A 12,500-nucleotide genomic window follows, 5' to 3' on the forward strand; every position below is an offset into this window, starting at 1 on the left:
CTCACCGTCCTCGTATGGCGTGTACTCCACTCTGTAGGTCCCGTCTCCTTTGTCGGTGATGTAGGCGTCCGTGTTGGAGCCTGACGGGTTGGAGATGCTGGTTTTGATGTGGCTGCCGCCGCTCTTGTAGTGAGCCCGGGCGTCCACGATGAAATGGGTGGTCACTTCTCTCAGGACCCCTGCGGAGACCAAACGCACATCCAGTTACCGTCCAGGTCAAAATCATTTGAATACTTTTCACTTCCATGCATTTCAAACGACACAATCTCTTAGAGTAGACGCAGAGTCTTCACAACAGGGTCCTAAGACGCTGACTAGACTCTTCTCCTCTGTCGCCCCCAGGTGGTGGAATTAACTTCCAAACTTCATGTGATCTGCAGAGTCCCTCTGCACCTTTAAGAAAAAGCTAAAGACCCAGCTCTTTCATGAATACCTACTAACTTAATGATGATGGTCTCCATATTATTGATGATGATGATGGTAATGACGATGGTTTTTGTTTGATAACGACGACTTATAAGATGGTTTCTATACTGATTAGAGCTCTCAAGAACTGCCCTCAATGTTGTGCTTTGCCTCTGGTCACTTCCTGTCAGCACCTGTGTGTCCAATCAGACTCAAAGCTGATCGTTTGCTCTTACTGACATTGTTCCCTTTTTTCTAGATCCTTGTTTGTGTTGTTCTTACTCTCTGATGTACGTCGCTTTGGATAAAAGAGTCTGCTGAGTGAATTGTAGAATTGTAGAGATTCTGATGTAAGTTTGAGTCTGAGCTCTTTATAAAACGTGATGACACCATGCTCACCTCTGGGCTCCACTCCCGGTCCCTTCACTTTGACCCCGCTGGTGTCGATGGCGGGGTCCACCTGCAGTCTGGCAGGGAAATTGGGCACTGGGTTTCCTCCGTATTTGATGGTGATGGTGTACATGCCGTGTGCTCGGGGGATGTAGGTGATGGAGTAGGTCCCGTCGCTGTTGTTCTGCACATGGACTTCGGCTTTAGCCCCGGAGTCGGAGGTGATCTCGATGGTGAGCTCGGCCTCTCCCGCTTTGGAGCAGTCCACCGTGAACAGGCCGTCCTCGTCGACCTTCCCTCGCTCCAGGCCCGGGCCGCTCGCCGTCACCTTGCTGGGGTCGAATGCGGACTGGACCGCGGCCTTGAAGGGCGAGCCGGGGATGTGCTGCTCTGCGAACAGGATGTTGATGGCGTACTCCCCGGGCTCGGTGGGCAGGTAGGACACGGAGCAGGAGCCATCCCCGTTGTCCTGACACTCGATCTTAGCCTCGCAGGGACCCTCCACCGTCAGACCCAGACCACCTGTGCCTGCTCCCTTGGTGTCTATGGCAAAGGGGGCGGGTTTACCCACAACCCCACCCTGAAGACCAGGACCGTATGCCCTCACCTGGAAGGCACACAAAGAGCAAGCATACAGTCTGAGGGTCGGATCTACATCAGCAGCAGTTATTCATGAAAAGGTGTGACACTATGATTCAGCAGAGTGATGGAGTTGGACTCTCTTTATGGAGTTACAAACAGGATGAAGCGTCAGTACTTTAAACTCTGCAGGTCGAGTGGATCATCTTCTCTTTGACTTCATTCATTCCCGTCTCATTAACTCACCTTTGAAGGGTCGGGGGGCATCATGCCCTCCACGCTGAACGGACTTCCTGGTACGGGGTTTCCGTCGTAGCCGATGTCCACTCTGTAAGTGCCTTCCTCGGGGGGAATGTACTTCACTGTGTGCAGCTCGTTGGCTGTGCTCGACTCCAGCTTGCAGGGGATTGGTCGACGTGACGGCGAGACGATCTTCACGTCCAGTTTGCCCTGACCTCCGGCGCCCTGAGTGCAGATGGTGAACTCTTCGTCCTTCCCGACATCCACCTCTTTGATTGGCACAAACACAGACACGAGTTGTTAGTCATTGTTTGATGTCATTTTTTAAGATTTTTATGGCTTTAGGTCAAAATGACTAGGTGTAGCCTACATCTGAACTCTGCTCTAAACTCAACCTGAACCTGACATCCTGTATGGAAACTGTTTTCCTTCTACATGCCCGATGTTTTCTCAGGTGTCCATGATGTCTGAATTTTAAACTTCAACTATCAACAAGAAGAACAAATAAAAGTCCAAGGCATCAAATATTCCATGAATTGTTGTTTGCAATTATCAAATATTACAGGAAACCTCCTGCACACTTTATAAATTGCACAAAAAGAATGGCAATGTTTTAAAATGTTGCCAGCCTCACCTTGACCTCAAATGGACCGAAAACACACAAAACAGGTCGATTATTCTCATTTAAAAACTATCAAAAACGATGGAACATTTTGTCAACGCTAGTAGAAACCACAAGACTGAGGTGTACTCACTGTTGTTCAGACCCTGCACCTTGATCTTGTTGAGGTCCAGTGGGGGAGCCACAGATATGTTAAAAGGACTCCTGGGGATGGGGTCTCCTCCGTGGCACACAGTGATGGACATGTTCCCCTGATGAAGACACACGCTCTGAGGTTAACTCCAGGTCATTACTCATATGTTGTAAATATGACTCCAAGCTGGTGGTTCTTTACCTGCTGGACGGCCGTGTAGCGGACCGTGTACGAGTAGTCGTGGTTGTCGATGATCTCGAAGTCTCGGACGGCTTCACCTTTAGCCGCTGCGGTGTAATGGACCTCAGGTTTGGCTTTTCCTGCTCCCTTTGTGTAGATGGTGAAATGAGTCGGTTTACCCACCTCAACACCTGCAGAGAGGTCAGAGAATAAAATAAAATAAACTGACAGTTTCCAACAGATCTGCCCCAAAGATGCGTAACTTGGGATGGCACTAGAGGTTACCGCTTGGTTTAATAATTTAAATTTAAACAACTCACAAACCTCGTTTTTACAGACAACACGCTCACCTGTCTTGTTGAGTCCAGGTCCTTCTGCTCTGACTTTAGCTGCATCATGGGAAGGATCCACCTTTATTCTGAAGGGGCTGACGGGGATTTCCTGTGTGACACCAAGAGAGAGTTTTTGTAACTTCTGATTTAACAGAAAACATTTCCAGCAGCAGTTCACCTGTGCACGCTCTTACCTGATCAGCAAACAGCACCATGATGGTGTACTGACCGGGACCTGGGGGCGTGTACTTCACCGTGAATGTGTCGTTGTCGTTCTTGATGATGTCGAAGTCGATGTCTGCCTCTGCTGGACCGACCACACCTGGAGCACACTTGATCCCGATGCTGACGTCACCTGCAGGTAAAAAAAAAAGGTGATACACTTTAATGCCATCATACCTAAAATAAAAGAAGTCAAAGGAATCATTTAAAAACAAAAGGATATACAACATGTAACAGCTGTGAAGGTGACTCACCCTGCCCGGCCTCGCTGCAGTCCACAGTAAAGTACGTCGGCTCGTTGGCCTTCAGACCCACCTTCTCCACACCTGGACCGTAAACCTTCACATTCTCAGGATGACTGCCTTCTCCGATTGTCACCTGATTCCCAATAAAATAGTTTTTACAATGTTTAGAAATAAAGACTTATCGTGTTATATGCTCTGACTACAAACAATGGTCCCCACTGGCAAACAAAAGACAATAAAATTAAAGTTAATTGAACCAACATTTTCAAATAAAACGTCAACTCACAAAAGTTATTCTCTACAAGATACATTTCACAGCTTTTCTTGACATTTTTATCAATCAAATTACCTTCAACAGAAGACTAAATACACCTAAACCACCTATTTTTTTAAGCAGACAAGGAACATGTTTATCTTGCACTGAAAAACGCTATTTAAATCATGGAGTACCTCAAGGTTCTATGCTGGGTCCTCTATCGTTCTGTATTTAAATTTGTTGACTTTCTCAAATAAAACACAATTCTTATTCTTCACATTTTTATGACAACATTGTGAAACGTATATCGAATTTTTTTTTTTTTTAAACTTGAAAATAAGTCAATTGGTAGCTGACTTTAAAGAAAAAAAATCAGGTCCGAGAGGAAGAAGAAAAGAACACATCTGATTTTTTCCCCCTCAAATTCACAGGACAGTATCAGCAGTGTTGTAGATTGATTTTGAATTCTTTGGTTTTTAAAATACGTGACTGAATCTGGTTTGTTTGTTTTTCTTACCCTGAAGGGGCTGTTGGGGACATTGACTTCCCCCCAGGTGATGATGATGGTGTGTTTGATGGGTTTAGTGGGAATGTAAACACAGAAGAAGGTGCTGTCTCCGTTATCAGTGATCTGAATGTCGATGGGGAAACCCTCAGCGTCCTGAAAGCACAAACACAGGTTATCACCATCGTCATCATTAAACAACACAGAATCGTGTGATCAGACCTTTGATTCCCACCTGAGCGTAGAGCTTCAGCTCCCCCCTGCCGGCTCCACGGGTGTCGATGGAGAAATCAGCCGGTTTGTTGACGATGCAGCCGAGTGGCTCCAGACCCGGACCGTAACACTTCACCTGAGGAGGGGAGAACATTCAACTCTTCAGGTTTAACAGGAAGTCATTAGGTAAATATACCTTTAGTAATCAGTAAAGTTTGGTAGTACATTTTCTGGGAAGACGTCGTTGGCAGCAGGGAGGACGTGGGCCATGAAGGGACTGTCTTTGATGTCCTCGTCGTCACAGATGACGTGCACGGCGTAGTCGCCCGGCTCAGTCGGCCAGTACCGCACATCACACGACCCATCACCCTTATCATCGCACTCGATCTTCGCCTGAGAGGGACCCTCAATGGAGAAACCTGCACACAGTTCAAAATTAGTGACACTGACAAATTACATGTTAAGCCTCATTAAGCCACGCCCCCTTGGTCACCCGTCAGTCACTCTGAACAGCAGGTGTTGTTACATACCTAGTGTTCCCACCTCCGTGCCGATCGCCTCCACCACAAAGTCAGCACTCTTCCCCACCATCCCTGTCTCCAGACCTGGACCCCAGGCCCTGACCTTTTGAGGCCCCGCCTCCTCACTCACCTGGATCTCAAAGGGACTGAAACCACACAAATCAGAGGGTTAAAAATAAAATACTCAAACTCATATTTTTAGAGAGAGCTGCAGAGCAATTCACAACTCATGAGTAGGGTTGTCACGATACCAGAAATTTCTGTTCTCTGGGTTTAAAACCTTTGGAGAACCTCAGGGTTCTCTCCTGGGTCCCCTGTAACTCTTCAGTTTTCATGTAAAGTTAGACATTTCAGAGCTATGTGCACAATAAGAGGAGCTGAATATCTCACCTGCGTGGGATGCTATGTCCTCCCCAGGTGATGGTAACAATATATTTCCCTGTCATTACGGGGTAATAATTACACTCAAATATGCCGTTTTCCATCTCCAGGACCTTCACCGGCTCCTCCATGCCCTCTGGATTCAAAATAAAAACATCAAACACAATCAGTCCTGATCAGCAGGTACAGTGAAGTACATTTCAGATGTAAAAATTCTAAAAAACATCAAGTTTGAATATTTTTTTGAGTCCTGCCGTCATACTTGGTCCCTTCACGGTGACTTTGAGCTCTCCGCTGCCGGCTCCTTTAGTGAAAACTTTAAAATCTGCCACTTCTTTCACCCTCAGACCCTTCGGCTGCAGACCTCTGCCCGACGCTCTGCAGGCGTTTGGATTACTCGCTGTGAGGACCAGATTAAGAACAAAATATGTTAGGTACAAACAAATAATCATGAAAGTCAGAAACATTCACACATATTCATACGCCTGTTATTCCTTTTAACATGAAACAAAGAATAAAGAAGACGTGTCTGTGGAATTAAAATCAAAGATGTGTTTTGATTAAACGTTTACCTCACTCTGATTCTTTCTCCTTTCAATCTCATACTTAACTGTAAAAGTAGAATGTGAAAATCTTTCACAATAAGCCAATAGTCTGATGTCATAAGTCTAAATTAAACAGTGATAAAACAGAATAAACACACACACACACACACACACACACACACAGATGGCTGTTAGTCAGCTGGTCGGGGCTCAGAGAAGCTGTTTGCAGAGGCTGAAAGGAGAAAAAAAAACAGCAAAGATGATGAAAAGATGAAACAATGAGTCGGAAGGAGGAATAGTTCAGACTTTCATGAGTTCAAGATGTGAAAAGAAACAAAAGTGTTGGACAAAATGATCACAACTTTTGTGTTTAGAGAAAAAAGAGGAGATAAAAAACGATGATGATGAGCGAGACCGAGAAGAGGAGGCCCTTGGTTCTCATGATTTTATTTTATTATATATATATATATATATATATATATATATATATATTTATATACATTTATTGACACACCTGCCATCAAAGTTCTTACCAGTCTATTGGTGTGCAAATCTATATCTACACATGGGTGTGACCCCTTGATGAAGACCATTGGGTGAAAACATAGTGATTAAACTTTTATTGGCATTGAGTGTTTTTGGATGGCCTGCACATATTTGAAGTTCATTTAACTACATTCCGTCTTTGATCATTAATCCTAAAACCATCCAGAGCAGGATCAACACTCGTACACATTCACTCAGTTTATATGCTGCAGGAGAAGAAGAAGAAGAAGAAGCTGCTCAGGACGAAGCTGCACATGCTCAAAGCTGGGAAAACTCTGCAGAGGCTCGGAGGCAGGGATGGTTTTTAAGTCGAGGTGGAAGGAAACCAGGCGAGAGCGCAGGCAGGCTCCAGGTACACCCCCACCCCACAGCCTGTACTAACTTGGTCGTCTGGGTTTGGGTGGTGTTGGTGGGGGGGCCCTCCTTGTCTTGTCTGAGGGAGGGGTGTGCATGGATTGTGGTAAAATGGGCACAGGAGACCCCGGAGGTTGGATGCTCTGTGAAACTGAAGGAAGGTACAACAGTGAAGAGACATTTGTGCACAGGAGGACACAGACCTTTAAACCGGTTCAACACCAGACCAGTAAAACCGTCAATCCAACCAAACCTGAAGGCAGCGCTGTGACCATGTAGGGATCTGAAAAAGACAAGCCTCAACTGCAAAGAGTTTAGTCAGAGGTCATGACTCAAGTCTTTGGCTAAGACAAAAACAACAGTCCCTAACCAAGACTGTAAATCCAAAGTCCTAAATCAAGTCGTAAGTACAAGATATGCAAGTCAAAAGTCATTTACTGAATGTCAAAATGGGCAACGTGTCTCCGTCTCCTTTTGGAGCAAAAACATGAGCAGTCGAGAGCCAAATGAGGTTGAAGTTTAAAGACAGGTAAGCCAACATTTCATCCATCAAGACTATGCAAGTTCGCCCAGACATCTCCAGAAAGAGATGTCAAAATCAAGTCAAGTTCTTAATAAAGTGAAGGGGGGGCAACGTCAACGGTTTGAGTTCAAGGTCATGTCCCAAATTAAGATTTGTAACCTCAGGAGGAGTTAGTACAACAAACCCACCAACCAGTGTTGAATCAAGTCCAGCTAAAAGACAGCCCGGGCCACAATAAAGTCCTAACAAGACCTTTTATCGAGGAAAGGCTAAATCCAAGTTAAGAGTGTCCAATATACATCAAAGTCAGAGTCCAACTCTGTCGACAGACAGTGAACACTGAGCAGCAGAACCAGGAACCAAGACAACAAATATGAGACTCTGTAAATGAAACCTGAGGTCAAATACTGACGAGCAGGGCAGCGATCGTCCAATCAGACTGAGCCTTAGATCTCACATCATGGACGTAAAAGTTTCTCATTCTTCATCAATCTGTACACTGGATTTTAATGGCTGATTAGAAATAGATGCTGTTGAGTAGGAGATGATGGTTACAAAAGGAAGGGTCAAACATGAATTACACTCGTCATATTAGATGATCTTCAACATGAGGTTAAAGTATCTGCAGGTTTCAGGGTCTCGTTATTGACTTAAACTGATTAAGAACACATTACGATGCAGTGGAAATTTTCAACCTTTAAAGAATCAGACACATAATCAACAGCAGTAAGATCAGAGCTGATAAAACACAGTGTAGTAGAACAGATTCAGTGAACTCTTACCCTCCGAGATGTGGACGGTGAAAGGGCTTCTGGGAATCTGCTGGCCGGCAAAGGTCACACAGACGGTGTGCGCTCCCTCCAGGACTGGAACATAGGTGCAGCGGAAAATACTGTCCCCTTTGTTTTCCAAGACAATCTCCACAGTGTCTCTCCGCCCGTTCGAATCCACAATGATGACGCCCACATCTCCGGCCCCCGCCCCTGGACGGCAGACGGACGGACAAGAAGACGTTCAGAGACAGAGAGAAGATTGTGTCGCTCAGTTGACAGAATCAGAGAGAGTGAGGCGGTGCAGCTGACCTCAGTCTCAGCTCGAGTGTTTACCTGCGGTGTAAATATCAAAGTATGTCGGTTTGTTGGCCACGTTGCCCGTCTGCTGCAGCCCCGGCCCGCGGGCCTGAACTCTGGTCGGGTCGCCCATGGCCTTTGAAATGTTCACCATGAAGGGACTTCTGTCAATGTCCAGCCCGGCAAACAGCACCTTCACCTGGGAGGAACAGCGATAACCAGACCTGTTAGGGTTTCTTATGAGTCTATTATTCTACAACAATTCTACAGTTCACTTAGCAGACGCTTTTATCCAAAGCGACGTACATCAGAGAGTAAGAACAACACAAGCAAGGATCTAGAAAAAAGGGAACAATGTCAGTAAGAGCAAACGATCAGCTTTGAGTCTGATTGGACACACAGGTGCTGACAGGAAGTGACCAGAGGCAAAGCACAACATTGAGGGCAGTTCTTGAGAGCTCTAATCAGTATAGAAACCATCTTATAAGTCGTCGTTATCAAACAAAAACCATCGTCACTACCATCATCATCATCAATAATATGGAGACCATCATCATTAAGTTAGTAGGTATTCATGAAAGAGCTGGGTCTTTAGCTTTTTCTTAAAGGTGCAGAGGGACTCTGCAAATCACATGGAGTTTGGAAGTTCGTTCCACCACCGGAGGGCAACAGAGGAGAAGAGTCTAGTCAGAGACTTAGGACCCTGTTGTGTAACTAAAGCAGGGTCCACACTACAAGATCATCAGGACGCTTTTGGGCTTGAATGGTTTGAGGATCTTGTCAGATGTTCCTGTTGTTTGAGGTGTGGTCAGAGTGATCTGGGCCACACTGATTGCAAATCGTAAATATTTATGATCTCATCTCCTCTTGTGTGGGGGGAACGCCGATGCAGCTCGCTCTGTACCATGTTAAGCCTATAAATGATTTGTCTTTCATGTTGATTTGTACATACCTTGTGAAGCCCCTCCACTTTGGGCAGGTAGACCACAGAGTAGGTTCTGTTCTTGTCGTTGTTGGGGATCACTCGGGCCTGAAGGAAACAGAGAGACAATCACATTCAGTTTCATTTCATTTTAATTTGTGTTTGATTAGATGTAGAATAAGAGTGTGTGCTTCCAACCTCCTCCGTGTGTCCCTCTGGATCCTCCACATAAACCAGGACTTCACCGAGCCCGGCCTCCACCGTCTCCACCAGAAACTCTGCTGGTTTCAGGACCACGTTACCTCTAGGCTCGATACCTGACGGACACATGACAGGAAGGAGGGTTAAAGAAAAGTGTTATTATTCCAACTAATCAGACATCACTGGGTTAAACTGACAAAGATCAGCTTATTTTTTATTATTTAAAAGAGATAGTCCAACAGGTCGACCTGTTTCTGTCAGTACCAGAGGCAAACAGGCAACTGCTTGGGGCCCCAGGACCGTAGGGAGGCCCTCAGCATTGAAAAACGTTACAACACAGCAGTGGCTCAAAATATGCAAATTTTGCAATCACAGTAGGAAACCTCCCTTTGACCAAAATGTTTTGCAAGAGCCACCATCTAAAACTCAAGAATGCACCACTGGAGGCCGGAGACTAGCAGTCGACTTGTTAGCTTAGCTAGCAGAGCAGCTGACTAAGTCGAGTGTGCACCACTGAGGGTCAAAGGTCAGGGACTTGTTAGCTTAGCTAGCACCCTGAAAGAACATAAATTAGCTACTAGTTCTGGTATGAAAACCTTAAAACTTGGTCTTGAGTGATGTTACTAAAATAAAGAGTCTCAGTGGTGAGATAAAACATTTTGCACTTTTTAGTTAAAGTCTTTATCTGTGATTTTTCACTCTTTAATGTAGAAATCAAGTACATCCTCTGAAAATAACTCTGTGAGTCATGACTGTCTACAATGGGTGTAACACCCGAGTCCCACTGTCTGTGATGTTTTCAGAGTTTTCAGAGTCCTATCTTCACTTTGTTTACATCGCCAGGACGGCCGGCTGACTCCTCCCCTCGTGTATAAAAGTTGTTTAATTGAGGGACTAGAGAAAAGAAGAATAACATACTGTACTCACTGCTTAACTGTGTTTCTAGATCACGCTCATTTCAGGTAAATTTACATGCAGTGTGAAGATACGAGTACAATAAAGATCGCTAGCATTAGCATGCTAACACAACAATGCAGCGCGAGTTGTTTTGGTTTCATGCTGGTGCTCAAGGGCGACATCTGCTGGATCAAAAAATCACACATAAAGCCTTTAAGATTATTTATAGTAATAGTGATGAATTCTTCCCCCTGTTTGGCCCCAACAGACTAGAATCCCCTCCGGTCGGTACTTATTAACCCCGGTGTAGTGTTTCTTCCTCACCTGGTCCAAAGGCTTTAGCCCTCTTAGGGTGCAGCGTCTTCGCCCTCAGTGGGGCGCCGGGCTTCAGTTTCGATTTGGGGAACTGAGACAGGTAAGTCATGACAGAGTGCTCGTCCACATTAGGATCCACGATCTCCTCTGGAGCGATAACCTGAAGAAGAAACGAGGGGAAGAACACGTGTTGAGCACATGAACAGATAAATCCTGATAATAAAAAATGAACATCAGAGCGCCTCATCCAAAAGATATTTTACAACATCAAACAATGTGATATCTAAACGTCTGAGTCAGAGAGAGTTAGGGAGATTTGTAGCAGCTGGCGACTTCATGAAAAGTCTGTTCGATGTAATAATGTTTAACACAAACAGAACAAAGTTAGCTCTCTGCTGCTCTCATCAATATAAAAAAAAACATCTGCATCACCTAGCTGTTAAAATTCCTCATTTATCACCCAGAGTCAAACACAGTAAAGTTCTCTAAATATGGAAACTCTGACTGAGCGTCTGCAGCTAACGCGTGGACAGTTAACGGTCCTTCATCGTTGCATCTGTCCGCTCGCTCTGCTGCTAATTTAAACTGCTGCTGCTGCTGGATCACTGTGCACGCTGGAAATAGACCAGGCCGACATTCAACACATTCAGAGCAAAGTTCCTTAACGACGTCTGTTGAGTCGAGCGGAACAACGACTCAGGGGCTCAACAAAAAGTCGATTAAATCATTAGTATTTATGACTCATTGTCAGAGATCTGATGTGATGAAGAGCTCTTCACATGTGTCTGTATTTAAGGGGAATGAGGAGGTTTAATCAGCCTGTGTGTGGATCTTTTTATTGGCAGATTCATCTCATCGCGTTTAACCCCTTCAACGCTGACGGGCCTGTTTTTAGTCCGTCTACCTTTGTGTTGTGGTAAAAGGTAAATGTTAAAGTGTACAACCTATCCCACCTGTTTTATTTCACATTATTTTGTTACTATACTGTCCTCCATGTTTTTCTTTGTCCTGTTTGCTCATTCACTTATTTTGTCCCTCTTTCTAATTCATTCATTTTATTTACTGACCCTTTTCCTTTTGTTTTGTTTTGTTTGTTTGTGTCTGTCTAAATCTGCTTGCAAAACTGAATCGTACCACAGTTCCCCTCTTTTTTTTATTGTGTGAGTGTGTGTGTGAGTGTGTGTGAGTGTGTGTGTGTGTGTGTGTGTGTGTGTGTACGTTTTGGTGAATAACATTTATTTATTTTTTTTAAATGTTAAGGTGAAGGTTATATGTTAAGTCAACAGGTGATGTGACGTTACCTGAGGCACTCCGAGCCAGTCGTCGGCCTGCTGCATGGCCTCTCTGGCGTTCTCCACCGGCTGACTGGGATCCCAAGTTTCCCAGTCTGGACACAGACCTGAAGGCAGCACGGACAAAAACCCAGAAATGAATCATAAAGAATCTGACACTGAACGATATTCTGAATTTGTCCTGAATGACAGTCTGATCCCAGGAGAAGTTCAGGAACTTTATAAGTCACTGTTGAACCACCACAAACCCCCCCACCCCCCGTTGGGTAACCCCACACCCCCAGGTTTTTTTCCCCACCTGGAGCACAGTTGTCCACCAGAGCTCCCAGCGCCTTCCCGTCCCTCCAGTCCCGGTGGAAGTTGTTGATGGTGAGCTGGGGCACCTTGTTCTGGATCCAGCCCAGCAGACGCTGTTTGGGGGTCAGCTTCTTGGCGTCTTCGTCGTCCTCGTCCTCCCACATCGGCATGGAGATGGAGTAATGCAGGATGAGGGTCCAGATCAGACCCAGGATCAGCTTCAGGTTCCCGTCCACGATGGCTTTAGAGTCTGAGGGGAGAAGGTTCACTGGTGACTAAAATTACCTGAATGAGAGTGTGGATGTTTATGTCTC

At 45.3% G+C, this 12,500-nt stretch overlaps 1 protein-coding gene across 1 annotated transcript in view; it reads right to left on the reverse strand.

The window, feature by feature from the left end:
* LOC132956073 (filamin-C-like) overlaps positions 1–12,500 on the reverse strand; it is a 43,745-nt gene that overhangs the window by 17,775 nt on the left and 13,470 nt on the right. Inside the window, 22 exon segments of the mRNA XM_061029228.1 lie at positions 6–179; positions 805–1,402; positions 1,621–1,883; positions 2,370–2,487; positions 2,571–2,740; positions 2,900–2,990; positions 3,076–3,236; positions 3,358–3,481; positions 4,122–4,265; positions 4,345–4,458; positions 4,548–4,741; positions 4,853–4,989; positions 5,234–5,360; positions 5,487–5,624; positions 6,698–6,820; positions 7,975–8,175; positions 8,299–8,461; positions 9,215–9,292; positions 9,383–9,501; positions 10,607–10,757; positions 11,899–11,996; positions 12,188–12,436. Coding sequence (XP_060885211.1) covers positions 6–179; positions 805–1,402; positions 1,621–1,883; positions 2,370–2,487; positions 2,571–2,740; positions 2,900–2,990; positions 3,076–3,236; positions 3,358–3,481; positions 4,122–4,265; positions 4,345–4,458; positions 4,548–4,741; positions 4,853–4,989; positions 5,234–5,360; positions 5,487–5,624; positions 6,698–6,820; positions 7,975–8,175; positions 8,299–8,461; positions 9,215–9,292; positions 9,383–9,501; positions 10,607–10,757; positions 11,899–11,996; positions 12,188–12,436 — 3,735 coding nt within the window.

Source organism: Labrus mixtus, chromosome 22, assembly GCF_963584025.1.
Source record: "Labrus mixtus chromosome 22, fLabMix1.1, whole genome shotgun sequence".
Taxonomy (NCBI): Eukaryota; Metazoa; Chordata; class Actinopteri; order Labriformes; family Labridae; genus Labrus; species Labrus mixtus.